The sequence below is a fragment of the Tachypleus tridentatus genome, chromosome 13, assembly GCF_004210375.1.
Source record: "Tachypleus tridentatus isolate NWPU-2018 chromosome 13, ASM421037v1, whole genome shotgun sequence".
NCBI lineage: Eukaryota > Metazoa > Arthropoda > Merostomata > Xiphosura > Limulidae > Tachypleus > Tachypleus tridentatus.
In genome coordinates, this window is record NC_134837.1 from 228,504,985 (window position 1) to 228,521,985 (window position 17,001).

Consider the following 17,001-nt stretch of genomic DNA (forward strand, 5'->3'; position numbering starts at 1 on the left):
CGAAGATAATATTTTCTGCTTATTATGATTATTTTCGGCTTCTGAAAAAAAACAACACATGAACAACTTTTGTTACTGTAGGGTGAGTTTTGAGAAGTGTTTATTGTGTTGGGTTGCGGATCTAAAGGCAGTGTTGTGGTTGGTTACACTCCATACATTTTCCGTGGACCTTTTATAAAACTGGTAGTTAAGTCCTTCATTCAATTCACGGAGCCGGACAAAGCCATTATGGCGACAGAATAGGCTGCAGTCCCTCTGGTCAATCATTTACAACTAGGAATTGCTGTGTTTCGATCCTAAATATATTTATATTCTGGCATAAAATTGACATTCAGGTTTAAAATACTAATTCACTAACCCTATACAGATAAATGTTCTCAGTCGAAATCATTATTATTATCAGGTATAAATATCAACTATAGATTACTAGTTAAAACATGTCCAGTTAAAATTGTGATTACCATGATTTTAGGTAGATTAGTTTTATAAACACTCAGAGTAGATTACCCACAAAAATATGTCCAGTCTAAAGCGTTACTACAATAACCTTTGGTAGGTTATACTTATAAACACCTCTCTAGATTACTTCTAAAAGCAGGACTCTGTATAGGTCACCTTTATAAGTACCCGCTGTAAATTACACTTTAAAAACGTGTTCAGTCTAATTGCTGTTTCGTTACTACTATGATTTTAGGTGGAGTACCTTTACAAACACCTGCATATTATGGTTATGTGTTCAGTCTAGAACGTTACTGCCACAACTCTGTGTAGGCTACATTTAAAAAAATGTGTTCAGTCTACATAATGATTTGTTACTACCATGGCTTTACGTAGATTACCTTTATCCACACATGAGGTGTAAGGAGAGCTTGGGACTACTTTATCTTTGTATGAATTTTCTGTTTGAATACCCGCATTTTAACGAGTTTCGTTAATTCTTTAAATCATCGAATAAGAAGTGTTCCGTTGCTCTAATGATCTGAATTTGATTATCATTATAAACACGTTTTGTTACTACTTTAGCATTCTCAGGTGAAATGAAAATACTTTATAAAACTATATCGGATCAGTTCGCTTAACGTGGGGTTCGACATTTATAGTTATCACAAAACAATGCTAAATAAACGCTGGCCGTGTTTAAGCTTAAGATTAGGAAACAGATCTGACACAGTGTGCAGAGACACGAATCTTTATTAAACTGAAAACACAAATTCAATGTGTTTGTGTACTTGCTACTTATGTGAGATTGTTGCTTTCTTTCAGACGTTTTTCAGATGTAATGACATAAGAAGCATCATGATCATCCTGAATAAATACATCTTTCATTCTCATTACTGAACCTCGTTTTTACACTCATTGAAACTGCGCTAGCACGTGACTTGTCATGTTCTTCCACACTGGCCGAACCTTGATCTCCAAGCTTTACCTGTTCAGCCTGTAGAAAAACATCGTCTTGGGTAACGAAACTAGATGTATAATAACTCCCCAGATTTGGTAAAGGTACTCTCTTTCATAGACTGTGACATAAAAACCAAATTAATTTGTAACCTGGTCAGTTTAATGTTTCTTTGACACTGATTCATGTGCCAAAACTGACAAATATTCATAAATAGGAATTAATTTAGAATAAGTAACAATACTACAGAAAGATAGAACTCTATAGTATATATATCCCTATGCCACAATTTCCTGTCTCAAGTTAATAATTACCTTTAACTTATAAAACCGATAACTTTAATCTCACACAAGTCAGTAGTTTCTTTAACATTTTCTTGTTTCCAAACACATCATCCAAGAAGTATGAGAAGTTTTTCAGAAGAGACAAACAGTTCTTTCTTTGTCATGCAGTGTTTGTATTCTGGAGTTGTGAGCACATATGTTTACTCAGTCTACTCTGTCTTGCATTTACAACAACACTTTTTTACTTCCACTGTTGTTGGCATCACTGTACAGCAAGAATTCATAATCTTGTCATGGGTGTATGAAAACTATATCTTTAACAAAAGCACATTTCAGGGACTGGAATACTTACACTACTCATTCTATCCCATATTTTGTTTTGGGCTTAGAAGCACCAGTAAAGGTGAAGCAAACTTAAAGACGTTTGTCACAAAACAATAATAATATGATACAAAACTAAAGAAATTACAGACTTTATTTGGTCACAGGTTGAGGCCTATCTTAGAAGAATCTGTGCATATTAGTTCCCTACCTGCAATATGATTGATATATTCCACTTTCATGCACATGGGTGCACATATTTCAGGTTTTATTTTCGAGTCTGACTTTTTATGTGCTGAAATACAATTTTCAGTTTCTCATTTACAGATTTAATGTGCAACCAAATGCTAAGATGTCATAAACACTGTTTATGATAAAACAGTCATTTCTCCTGTTGTAAGGCCTTCATTAACTTCTCAAAGGTGGTGGATGTGTTACACAGACCAAATGACGTAATAAAAATCATTCAAGCCACCATAAGTGCCAAAAGCAATATTGGGTCTGTTCTTGTCATTTAATTTGACTTGTCAATATCTGGATGCTCAATCTAAGGTATTGAACCAACTGGTTCCTTCCAACATGTCCAGATATTCATCCATGTAATCTATAACATTCATCTACCTGAATTCAATATAGAATTTGGACATACCTTCTTTTTTAACAATGACAAATGAAGATGATCAAACACTTTCTGGAAGTTATTTGATTCCATTCTTTAACATGCAGTGCATGTGGACAATGGTTACTTCCCAAATATCCCAGGAAAGCCTACAATGAATTTTTTAATTGGTCTTATGCTATCTCTATCTGTATGATGTTAGCTAACTGTAGTTTGGCCCAACTAAACATCTAAGCAAGCTTTGCCAGTGTGCCACTGTGTTGAAATCTGATTGCCTGCTCAATCATCAACAAGTGATCTCAGGTGTGTTAGTATGCTAGTTTTAAATCTTAATTGTTGTGTGATGAAGGCAGCCTTAGCATTATTATTAGAATTAGAAATTTCTGCCATGTTTACCATGCCAGTGACCTTTGCAGTTTGTGAAACAACACCAAGTCTTGGTCAAATACCTTATTGAACTAATACTGGTTGTATTTTAAATAGTAAACAGTCTTTTTCATGCGTGGGGCCCCCAAAAAAATGCATTACATGGCATCATTACTACCTCTTTACATGAGGATACTTTGAATTTCTCATCCACATATATTATTTCCTGCATGTACTGACTTGCACTGAGTTCTGTTTACCTGTGGCACATACAAAACTAACTGATATGCTCTCCAATATATCCATTCCTAGAGTGGTAATGTTAAACCGAGGTCAGTGACAACTACTTTTATTCTAAAAGTGACACTTCTAGTCATAGATGAATTGTGGTCTCTCCATTTAAGACAAGTTTATCTTCATTCAAAGAGCAATGTTCAGTTTATAGGTAGTGGTAGTTTTGCTCGAAGTACCAGGTATGCCATGGGACTCACCAGTGTTCTACCCACTCCTGTATCTACCAAAAACTGTTTCTTGCTCTTGTACTTCAACACAAACATGCTAATACAACTTTCAAAGAACCAGACTGACCATCATACTTCTTGGTGCAAATATTTTGTTGCCAGCTACAACATGTTATCCTCTGGTTTTTTGGAGTAACAGTTGCAGTATTTACAGTTTGCTATTTGCCCTGGAAGACCTGCTGTCTTGTTACTCGAAATTATACCAATATCCCCCTAGACATGACCATTCTTTCAAATGGCCAGTTCCTCTCAGTGACCAAATTTTTTTCTAAGTCATATGTCCTTCTTGCTGTTAAAAATGTCATCTCAAAACAATGTTTTTTATAAACGTTTTAAACACAAGAGTTTGAGTTAAGGTCAGAGCACACTCCAATGATTGAAAATAAAATGTGTGTAATAAACCAGAACCTTAGGTCATTGCACTAAACGCTCTTCTGTTATCCACCTGTGATATTCTCCAGTGAACTGAAAATATAAATAACTATTTTGTTTGGTTTTGAATTTCGCGCAAAGCTACTCGAGGGGTATCTGAGCTAGCCATCCCTAATTTAGCAGTGTAAGACTAGAGGGAAGGCAGCTAGTCATCACCACCCCCCCACCAATTCTTGGGCTACTCTTTTACCAACAAATAGTGGGATTGACCATAACATTGTAATGCCCTCATGGCTAAAAGGGCGAGCAATTTTGGCCCGACGGGGATTCGAATCTGCGACCCTCAGATTACGAGTCGCACGCCTTAACTAACCTGACCATGCCGGGCCTTATAAATAACTATTTTGAATAAGTCCATTGAATGGATTGTTTTATAAGATATGTTTATCACAGAATTAATACCGACTGAGAATAAGCTCAAAAATAATAAACAGAATGTAGTTGTTTTCTTTTAGGCGTTTGTGAGATTCAGTTAAGAGTTAGAATCATAATGGCATCATGGCATCTGAATCAAAAGAATCATTCAAATCATCCTTTCATAATTATTACAGAACTTCACTTGTGCCCATTGTGACTGTGGTAACATGTGACTTGATCTCAAAGCTTTATCTCTTCAAGCAGAGGAGAATGTCACCATTGAATATCTGAGCCAGGTCAGTAATATCTCCATAGACAGTATAAGTATCTCTTTCATGAAAATTGCAGAAAGATCCAAGATAGCTTGAAACCAAATCGATTTAATGGTTTCCTTAACACAGCTTTACGTGCCAAAATAGGCACATAATTGTAACCAAGAAGTTTGTTTCAGGACAACTGTATATGTTTTTAACCATCTGCATCATTTCATTTCTTCCGTAATAGTATGATATCAATGAATACATTCAATGAAGAAACTAAAACAAGTAGAACCTCATCAGGTCATCTCAATTCTAAATATAATTTCCTTGCTTTTTTAACTCTAGTTAGGTTACATTCACCAGGGCTTGGATTGTGTACTGGTGGTGTTGGTCTGGGAGTTCTTTAAAGATACCCTCCACCAAGTGGTCTTAAACTCTTCAGATGCCAAAATTCCATAGTAACACTCGTATTTTGTCGCCCTTGTACTATTGTTCTCTTTTAATGGGAAAATCCTGTTAATTTGAAGCGGTGCTTGATATTAGTCACCTCCTAGTGGCATAGGGTATGTATGTGGACTTGCAACGCCTGAAATCAGGTTTTGATACCCATATTGGGCAGAGCACAAATAGTCCATTTTGTAACTTTTTGCTTAATTTCAAACAATTGTTATTATTTTCTTCATATGAAGGGTTATTTATTTGTTTGAAGTTAAGCATAAACTACACAATGGACTATCTGTGCTCTACTCACCACAAGTATCAAAACCTGCCTTATAGTGTTGTACATGTATGTTCAGAGACATATCGCTGTGTTACTGAAAAGCATTTTATAAAGGAGATTACAATCTTAGGTACAACGATTTCTAAGTCACCGTAGGCATGTAGATGACACCAAAATAATTAATCTACAAAAGGTTTCCTGTTGGATAACATCCTCCCACAAACAAGTTAACTTCATAATGCTTCTTTAAAGAATACAAGATTTTTAACTATCTTAATTTTTTAGTGTAAGTCTAATATCAAATCTTGGTTTTGTTTCTTATTAGAACTATCGAAAATAATAAATCATCTGTTAGAGCTTAGTTTTAACTTCACTCCGAAGTTGCTCTTGCTTTAAGGGTGATAGTTGGGAGTTATACTGGTTAATTTTGATAACACGGTGGGACCCTTTATACCAGTATCATTTGCCTACTGGCCTAGTAATCAGTACTTTACTGTATTACGTATTATTATTTGTCTGAGACGAGTCTCCGATTTATTACATTATGCACGTTACTTATTATTATTTCAAATAATTGGGACTTGGCATGGCCATGTGGTTAAGGCACTTGACTCATATTTCGAGGGACGGGGGTTTGAATCCCCTAACACTAAACATGCTCGCCCTTTCAGCCATGGGGGCATTACACTGTTTCAATCAATCCCACTATTCGCTGGAAAAAGAGTAGCCAAAGAGATGGCAGTGGGTGGTGATGAATGGCTGTCTTCCCTCTAGTCTTACACTGCCAAATTAGGGAGGGCTAGCGCAGATAGCTATCGAGTAGCTTTGCGTGAAATTCAAAACAGATGAAAACATACTATATAAAATTTAAAAAAAGGAAAATAAGCATATTTTACTCATAGTGAGACTTTTACTGCTGCACCAACGATGGTAGATATTTTATATAAGGCTTGTATTTGGTTGTTTTGAGAGTCATGCATGCAACATCAGTTTCATCAACAAATATATTCTTATAATTACATTTCACAAAGTTCATCATTGAAAATAATAACTTGCATAAATATGTTGATGAAAATACTGTTAATACTGCCATTGCAACATTTTTTAGACAGTCAAAAGTTTTAGGAATATAATTCCAAAGTTTTAGAACCTCATTTTCTGCAGTATTCCAGTCACTAACCAATCCCTTTCAATATTTTCTAGTTTAGCTCGTGAGTCAACAATTTTTTGCCTCCAAATCGAGCTGTTTTGTAAATCAATCAGTTGCATCTAAAAATTATCCAAGTCAATCCACTGCAACATTTCTAAATTCAATTTGTCTAACGTTACACTGTCTGCATACTTTATGAATTTTGAAGTTTCTTCAAATAACTTGAACTTATTAAATCTTAAAGAAAATTGTTCAAAAGTTGAATTAATAACACTTGAAAATTACATTTACAAGCTCCGAATTATTAATTTCAAGATCTGTCAAGTGTTTTTTTAAGTTTGGGAAATATTTGAAAGTGTCATTGAAAACATCACATTTAAAAAATTTTCAAAGGTTTTATGTTATCAAACATAACATCAAGTGTTTTGAAAAATGTGGATATCAGGTTTTTAATGATGAACTGGTAAAAAACTTTGTGTATACACCTTCATCTAGTGTTTTTTAATACTGATCTCATAAATCGGTTGAGAATAAAAAAATTATATTTTTAGTACTGATCTCTTGAAACAGGTATGTGATTAGATGAAACTCGTGATTTTACCTATTTTACCATTAATAATGAGGTTTTGAAACAACCAAGAACAATACTATCTGGAGTTAAATCACACTCGTTTGAAACATGTATGGATGAAAACATACCAACTTACTGTGCTGAATAAACATTGTCTTTTGAAAGACATGAGAATGAGGATATTATATGTGTATGGTTGTGCATTTGTAAAAGCTACCCATGAAAATGTGTATATCTAATATTCTTAATACTAATCTTTTGAAGGACGTGTGAATCTACATTTCTGGATATCATTAATACCAACTCTTTAATTTGTTTGTATGTTTTCAAGCAAACTCAATGTAATCTGCTGTGTTCACCCCAAAGAACTGATAAGTCCTTACACTTATTGCTGTCCCACCTGGGGACATTAGCTCTTGAATCACTTGAGAACAAAAGGTTTAGCATTATAAATATACATACAATGAAGGATGATTTTATGTCTGGTAATCTTAATACTGATCTCTTGAAGTACAAGTAAAAGTTGTTGGTTGTACTAATGAGCTCATAAAACACGTGAAAATATAATAGTATAAGGTGTGAGGATGACAATACATTTAGAGATCTTAAAACATATAAAGATAAAGATACATTTAAGTATTTTTATTTTTTAAACATCTGAGACTGCCAATATATTTAACTTGAACTGACCATAAACCAACTGCACATCCTGGTTATGTAATACAACCACAATGTTAAACAATGAATGGAGTGGACACTCGAGTCCCTTCTTGATTTACAAGTTCCAACCTATGCCACCAGTGCTTCAACCAGGATATTATTCTGAAAGAGAGGAGGAAGGTATCTGCTTTGCATTGGAATAGTAGACATCCTTTGAGCTAACTGCCCTTAGTTTCTCAAGTAGCAAGGTAAACGAGGCTATCACTTTAGACTAATCGTGCAACAAATACAGGAGAACAAAAAGTTGGCAGTGTTGTCAAAGTTGAGCCTGGCCACTACTTAGGGGAATGCAACTATTAATTTGTATGAAAAAAGTCAGGGATGTTAACATGATTTTAAGTTTCATGCATGAATTAAGCTGTTTCTGTTTACAAAGGAAGCAGTGATCTGTCTGAGGGAAAAAGAAGTTGTGTTTTTCTATAATTGCAGTTAGATAGTTATTCAACTGCATGCTGAGCAAGTCATGAACATGATAACCAAAATGGAATTAACCATTGTTAAGGGCATCACTAAGGTTTGCATGATTACCAATAAATTTGAGATCACTAGCTGAGGACTTTGCAGAAATTCTTGTAACTTGTTGGCAGAACATGTAGTGTATTTTTGGGATGTAGATGCGGGTGAGACTATACAACTGTCATGTAGATTCCACTGGTTAGGGATATAAAAACACTGAAATACAGCATATGTTCAAGGATGGGATTATACAGCCTTTAAAGAGTGCTTGGTTATCTCCAAAAATGTTAATTTAGAAGAAGAAAATTACACCCAGTTTTCCATTACCATGTATGCATGAATATATAGAAAAATTTGGAAAGGATCTGTTAATTAAACATAGGTTAGACTTAGCAAACCAAGCTGGATTGTATGAGTTTCATTTTATACTGTCTGGCTTTGTAAAACTCTCACTGCTTTTTGAGAGGCTTGAAAGTGAAACCATTAAAACAGCAACAGTGAAATAGTGGAATCAATATATGACCAAATGAGAATTCTACAATGTTTTTTTGATTTGTCATACTATATGTGATTTGTTGTCATCTTCTCCAAGATCAAATCTACAATATTGGCTCTCATTACTGAAGCAACACACTTCAGGTGAATTGAGAAATGTAAGGAAGCACTTCATTTCCTGAAAGTTGTTTTAGTACAAACCCAGGTGTTGGTATATTTACAGAACAAGCATTCCTGTTGAGTAATGATGTCAGTGATAGTATAATCAAAACAGTGTTATCACAATTGCAGAACAGATTAGAATGTGTAATTGAACATGTTAATCATACATTAATGTATCTTGAATGTAGGTAATGTGCACCAAAGAAGAAATTAACTGCAGACATGATCTTCATAAAACACTTTTGTTACTGCCTATATGGTAGAAGTGCTCAAGTGCACCATGAATACTTAGTGCATTTATTTAGTACAATGGTTGAGGAACTTTAAAAACCTAAAGGGATGATAGCACACTGGATAACAGTGTTACAGGAGTGTATGATTTAATTATATGTTATTAAGTGGGATAGTAACATGGAAAAACTCACAGGAATTGTCTAGCCAAATGTTAAGACCATGTCCATACACTGAACATTCTGATTCACACTATGTATGAATTGAAGCATTTACGTTTGTTGTTCTCAGTAGCTTCAGTATTCAGCTAGATTGTATTAACTTATTTCATTTAGTTTAGGTGAGAAAAAAAAAGAAACAAGTTGTAATATTAAATTTTCATTTATTGATTAATAAAGGAAAACATTTTGAGTGTTAGTATTTTTCTGTTTCTACAGTATTAGTTTATTATTATTCAAATATTATTAAATTAATTTCTTATGATGGGGCAAACTGAAAGAGTGACTATGGAAAATGTTTACATAGGACAAATACAGGAGTAAAAAGACTTTTTTAATTGTATGATACAAAAGTTTAATTTCTTTGTTAAGAGATTCTCCTGTACTGTGTACATTTGTAAGACAGTGTGATGTTTGTAGTTAGCACAACCCTCAACCAGAGTGTAAGTTAAAACTTACCAGTTTTAAAGTTAAATTAACTGTCAGCTTGAGAACATGTCTGAAGCATGCAAGAAAAGAAAGTATGTAGAGAAATATGCCATGCATTTCTGTCTTCTTGTATTATTCTGAATTTACTATTTATTATATATGTATACAGGTTTCACATAACATGTGGTTGAGAACAACATTAAAGAAATTTCATTCAGCTACTTCTGTTCCATTGCTATCCTCAAACTGACAATATCTATCAAGCCCATGAGAAGTACTTACTTCAATACTGCACGTTATGCTAGAACAAAACAGCAGTGTCCTTCAGTGGTAGTTAAGATGATATCTTAAGGTTATGGTTTGCTTCCCCTATATTTGAATGAGAATGATCAATTGTAGGTAGCACTAGTTATTCTTAGTAACTATAAAATTTCTTGCAAGGTAAGGAACATTGAATTTAGGCAGTCTGGTACATAGATTCAGCTTGATCAGTTGAAGATAGTTCCATATCAATAAAACAAGTACACACTATGTTTGAGTCCCATGTGATGTCAATAAAGATTGTTCATTTCCTATTTCACTTTGTGTTTATCTGCTATATTTCAATCATTCTCACAGCTGACTTACTCAGGAAGATAGCACTACTTTATAATAAATCGTTTGACTGAATCTCCTATTATTACGCAGACCTATTCCATTGCTCTGCGATTACCTCAGTTTTACCTAAACATATCATACTGTTGAAAGCATAAGACTGAGAACATATCTTGTAATCTTATTACTGAAATTTTGAAATATGTGAAAGACAATATTACTAGTTAATGTCGAATTTTATGAACACAGGAGAATGAGATATATCTAATAATGTTAAACATAATTTTTGAAATACGAGAAGTTGAAAACAGAGCATTAGTATTCTTAATTATGAAAATTCAAGACAAGTGAAGATGGGGATGTATCGTGTTAGAACTGAACTTATAAAATGAATTATGTTGAAAGTATGCATGTAATCTGCTTAACTTTCTTTAACGGTTCTTTAATTGTACTTTTTGCATGACGCTTAAAAATCGACTAAATTTTATTATACGATTCCTGTAATTACAGACATGTTGTGTACAGAAGTTTTAACAGTCATTCATGTCAGTATTACTTAATTAGTCCAAAATACATGTGTATTTACTTAATCGAATCAAACATTATGAAGGGCTGTACTAATATTTTTACTACATAATTCGGGTTCGAATGCCCGTCACACCAAACATGCTCGCCCTTTCAGACGTGGGGGGTATTATAATGTAACAACCAATCCTACTATTCCTCGGTAAAGGTGTAACCAAAGAGTTGGCGGTGGGTGGTGATAATTAGCTGCTTTTCCTCTAGTCTTACACTGCTAAATTAGGAACGGCTTACGCAGATAACTCTCGTGTAGCTTTGCACGAAATTAAAAACAAACGAACAAATAACCGGAAATTTGAATTTAAGCTTAATAGTTAATTTTGTAAAATGTTAATATGTTTTAAACTTATGTTATTCACCAACAAGACTGATACATTAATATACAAACATGAAAACAATACAGTTTATAATCATGGTTATTACAAATGATGGTTCATATACAACAGTTTTACAAACTTTGCTAAGTTTTCTATCAGGTCTAGAACTGAATATTTTATCGACGGTCCAAGTCCACGACAAGGAAATTAATTTTATGTTGATACACTTCACTTGACTGTAATGCTAGCTAGCTCTATTCTTGTTTGGCCTAATGCGGTTTATAATCTGACTTTTCACAGAAGAAGGTAAATATCTGATGTCCTCATAGAAGTTAATTATCTGAAGGTGAATGGTATATGATGTTCAAAATTTACAACGTTCCTGGTCAAATTATGTAGTTTTCCGATTAGTAGACGTTAATAACAATTATAGCTTTCTAGGCCTATAATATAACACACTTACTGTAGCTGTTCAGTAATATTCTTCTTCTTTCGCTTTTTATAGGAATCACTCGAGTTTGTAGAAATTTCAACAGTGTTTTTGCGCGCTTTCGTCGAACAAGTATTGTTTGATTTTTACACTCAAGAACGTTCTACATATTTCAAGAACAGGCGAGACTTGCGCAATACAGTCAAGAATATACGTCACATTCAAAAAAGAAAACTATTCAAGAACAAATGTAGGCACTAAAATAAATGTACAACAGTAAATCCGTTATAACTACTATAATGGCTGCTGGAATACCAACTTCAGGAGGTAAATTTATTTTATTTACCTCCAAGTGGCAGTACGTTATTATTATTATTACTTCTTTTTCTCTTCTTTACTTTGGAGAGCAGTCATCTTTCCACAACTCTCCACAAACAGTGAATGATGATATAAATGTATGACTTTATGGGCTTGAATATCCAGATCTCGCTACCCTAACTTCTGTTTGTTTTGATTATTTTATTATTATTATTTACCAATTTCTTCATGTGAGACTAGCGAACGGATGTTAAGACTGAAAAACTGTGTATCCCCACTGCAGTGTGGGTCCTATTCCGTAATCACCTCCAAAACCTAGGGTAGATTTTATATCCCATATTATAGCCTGTACCATGGAGATCCTTTTTATTTATTCAGAGTTTTTGATTTTTGTTTGGGATTGTTTTTGTTTATTAGAAAACATTATGAGTCAGAGGTTTAGATTTGCATTGTTTAACGAAGTCCTACCTTTTGATTTTGTTTTATTTTACTTGAATGTTGAATATTAATATTCCATATACATATAAATGTATTGATCCAAAGTTGAATATTTTCTACAAGTGAATTTCGTATTGTTTCATATTATTTAAAACCTAGTCATTTATATGTGTTTATGCATTGATTTTCAAGCTGGACCTTGGAAATTTCAAGCAAAGGACTACATCTACTTTTAAACCAGGAAAGTATTCAGTAAGTTTTTGATGATTATGTTGTAATTTGTCTTTCAACCAGTTACATTAGGATAATATTCTGATGTTGAAATTTAAGTTTGAAATATTTAGTAAGTGGTGTCTTAAGATCACTACAATAATATATAAAATTTTATGAATGCGCTTTGCTAATTACTGAGTAATTTGTATTGCAAGTAGCATGATTTTTACGTTCCCTACTAAGGTTTTAATCTAAATAATCTAAATATTCTAGATCTATGCGAGAATATGACTGTTACAATGGGAAACTTTCCATTATATGCATGAGATGGAATAATGAATAGTCATTTTAACTAAGAGAGGAGCTACCAAAAGTCGAAATTTCTCTATAAGTAAATTTTAATTTTAAAAATATCTTACTTTTAGAATCTGATTGATTCTGAAGCACAAAGCCACACGAAACTTTAGATAACACTATGTAACACAAATTTTGTTCCTGGATAGTATGTGTTATTTCTTGATTGCTTATGTTGTAAAAGTACAGAAAATGGCCATTATTCCCTTCAAACTTTGCTTTTGTGACCTGGATAATGAAATTTAGAAATTAACCTATTTTCTGTGTAAAAACGGGCAAATTTGCACATTTTCATTTGCATAAGCCCCCCGCTAGTACAGCGGTAAGTCTACGGATTTACAACGCTAAAATCAGGGGTTCGATTCCTCTCGGTGGGCTCAGCAGGTAGCCTGATGTGGCTTTGCTATAAGAAAACACACAGAAACACACACTCATTTGAATAAGGTCTGAATAACACAACATATGAATCAAGATTTACATGTATTCATACAAAAGTTATATAAAAATGAACAAAAATGTTTAGAAGTGAGTAGTTTTTCGAGATTTGCTGTTGTAATGTAAATCACTTTCACGTATCAGCCCCCAAATATAGTCTCCCATCATGTTTTTGTAAAACGCTCCCAGGTCACAAAACCAAAGTTTGAAGAGAAAAATAGGTCTGTTCCATTTACTTTAGGCATAAGCAATTTGGAAATAACACTTTCTGCCCAGGAACAACAAAATTTAAAATTTTGTTATGTAGTGTAATGGGATACCACTTAAAACACCTTCCTTTTAATAAAAACAAACATTTCAATCTCACTGGTTCATACGTATAATAAATATATGATTATATCATAGAATTATTTCTTTGTTGCAGAAAGGTCAGCTTCCTACGTCGTTCATTTTCATAGAAGTAAATTTGAGGTTTAAGGTTTACTTAAAATAGTAAAAGCTTCAATACTACTGAGTTATATAGCAACGTAGACGAATAGTTAAAGAAATGTTTTGATGTGTAGAGCTTTAAACTTACGACTCAGGAAAGGCTAGTACGGCTTTTCAAACATATAGCTGGTGAATCTGTGTAATGCATGAATTTAAATTGCTATTTTCTGTTAAGAACGTAAACAGGAGATAGTAGGTTGAATACATTATGACTGAAGAGAACGTTTTCCAAAACAGAATAGTTTATTTTTCTCATACGATAAAATACATTTTCTGAATGAATAGAGTAAGAATTGAATCGATAAAATATGCTAAGAAGTTAATGGTTATGACAATTAGTTTTATTTTCAGGTTTCTATGTTGTTATTTTTTCTATGTTCATGTGAATGAAAGTGTGTCATACAATGATAAATTTATTTAACATTAGTGTTTGGTTCCTTACTCTATTTTTTATTAATATGCCCCTCTTACTCCTCGTGTAATTTAATGAACAACTGTACTTTAATCGTTTGAAATTTGTATGTTTTATTATCTAGCCTTCTAGCTGTTTGAATGACCAGGAAGAAGAAAATATTTATGGCTTATACCAAGGTCAGACGAGTAAAGAAGTCAATGTTGATCAAGCAGAAAGGTGAGATATATAACTAGCTTTAAAACGAGCAAAGCCTGAATGAGTGACATTAAAAACTAGTTGATTTAAGATACATTGCAATTTTAATTTAAAAAGCAAAGGTGGTTTCATCTACATGTCAAAAACTAAAAGCTATCGACAATAGATTCATGACGAAGAAAACGAAGTCTAGTAATAAAGATGAAGACAGTTGACAAAACAAAACATTTTATTAACAGAAGGTCTGAATGCTTCGGAGTACACTTATTCCATCTCCAGAGAAATAAGAAAGTGGGTTACAATGATACTCATTAAATAATGCTATAGCATCTTCAACATCCGAACATTATAAAGACCAGAAACTACAGCCGATCACAACCAGCCGCTAATTAAATGTTTAATTTTTATCTTCAAAGTAAGGTAGGTTTATAATCCATAGCTTGATACTTGTTCATTTTCACTGTGATGAAGTACTTCAGTGATAGAAAAAAGGTTTATGTACACTCAAACAAGACATTGGAGATCAAATAACTTATCACTGGTCTACTACACAGAAGTTTCAATAGCTTTCATTGAATACAAGCACAGCCTTGAGAAACGATGAACATTGAACATTCTAGAAGTGGATGCAAAAAGTTATCTAACACTTGGCTGAATTTATTTGTAAGAAACGTAAAAATGTTTATCAAAAAAGAAAGTGAAATCTTAAGTGAAACAATTGTTTGTTTTTGAGTTTCCCACAAAGCTACACGAGGGCTATCTGCTCAAGCCGTCCCTAATTTAGCAGTGTAAGACTAGAGGGAAGGCAGCTAGTCATCACCACCCACTGCCAAATCTTGGGCTACTCTTTTACCAACGAATAGTGGGGTTGACTGTCACATTATAACGCCCTCACGGCTGAAAGGACGAGCACGTTTGGTGCGACGGGGATTCGAACCCGCGACCCTCAGATTACGAGTTGCAGGCCCTAACCAACCTGGCCATGCCGGGCTCTCGAAAAGCATTTCAGCGCAAATCCAGAAAAAAAACGTACTACTTTGGCAAGCATAAGTACGCACAGCAATGAAATAGGATGTCTTAAAGGTACTATTAAATAAAATCTATTATCAAAGCTCATTCTTCTTCTGTATTCCATTAGAGGTCAAGGTTACGATAGATGTGCCAATAGGTCATGTAGGTATCAATGGCTCCCAGCTATAATCCAAGAAAATAATTTCTTCGTATTTAACATTTATTGTGCCACTCACAAACCAAACCATACACACCACATAGCTCATGATATTCAACCTTCAGTGTGATTGGTGACATATGATCTCTTGTGAAAGAGTTAATGAAGCAAAGAAGACACATTTTTGACTGATTTTTTCCTGAAAACTTTCTGTTAGTAAAAGTACAATAACTGAAACCACTTTGTGAAATTACTTGACTAGAGCATAAGAAAGTGTCCTCTTTCTTCACGAAACGTTCATTCTTGGAATGTTTTTGTCTCAAATACATTCTCAGTCGCACTCTAAAGTAAGTCGTCTTATTTCCTCTTTACAACTATTATAACGTACTGTGTCACTGGAAGGAGTTGTTTCAGTTTTTTCCTATAACATTGTGTCATCTACAATTCGTCAGTAACTAACCTTTACCAGTTCTGCAGAATCGTGTAAATAGACACATTTCTTTTTTATAAAGAAAGAAAAAACAATTAATTTAATGAAACATACGAAAGCACAACCAGGCTTATAAATTCAAATTGTAATTGCATGCCCTTCAGAATAGAAAACCAAATGCACAAGGCAAATGTTGAATTATTTGGCCCTGAAGAGAGTATTACCATGCTATGGTCATTATACAATTTTAAGTCTATCTTGTAAGAGATCTAGAAGTTTGCAGAGCTATAAATTTAGTTGGAACGTTGAACTGGTGGGAGGAAACGGCCTCTTAACTGCAAGCCATCGAAAGCAATTGAACCTTGATTATAGCAAACAGTGCTTTATCCAAACATAAATTAATAATTTCCTATATATAACTCGCTTACAACGGCTTGAAAATAATACAATATTAATTTAGCTTGACTATCTGTATAAACTTTATCGTGAAATATTAGGTTCTTAAAGAATGTAGTCACGTAATACTGAAAATAATGAGTTTGCTCTTCAGTGCACACCCAGTCAAAGGCAAATGACTATTTAAGTAATTGAACAGCTCGGGGCCTTTTTTGCGTCTTATCATTTACTTACATTTGTCTCAGTTTCATCTCTAGGTTTTCCTTCAAATAACAGTGAAGGAACTAAAAGTGGGTAAAACCTGCGTGTGTAACACCACATAAATACCGCTCCCATGCGAAAACGAATATCAGAAGTCATTCTAAATATCATGTTACTAACATAGTCAGCACTACCAATTAGATGACAGAGCAGGTGCAGGTAACATGACAAACACAGGGAGTGTAAATTTGTAATATTCTTAATATAGTTAATGTGAGACATGTGGCGCTAAGGCACAGCGAGAAAACAAGGAGTTC

General features: G+C 33.8%; 1 protein-coding gene across 2 annotated transcripts in view; it reads left to right on the forward strand.

The window, feature by feature from the left end:
- LOC143240507 (SAM and SH3 domain-containing protein 1-like) overlaps positions 1 to 17,001 on the forward strand; it is a 188,298-nt gene that overhangs the window by 53,196 nt on the left and 118,101 nt on the right. For both annotated transcript variants that reach the window (XM_076483039.1, XM_076483040.1), the window contains exons 3-4: positions 12,581 to 12,640; positions 14,416 to 14,510. In XM_076483039.1, the coding sequence (XP_076339154.1) occupies positions 12,581 to 12,640; positions 14,416 to 14,510 (155 nt within the window). The remainder of the gene's footprint in view (positions 1 to 12,580; positions 12,641 to 14,415; positions 14,511 to 17,001) is intronic.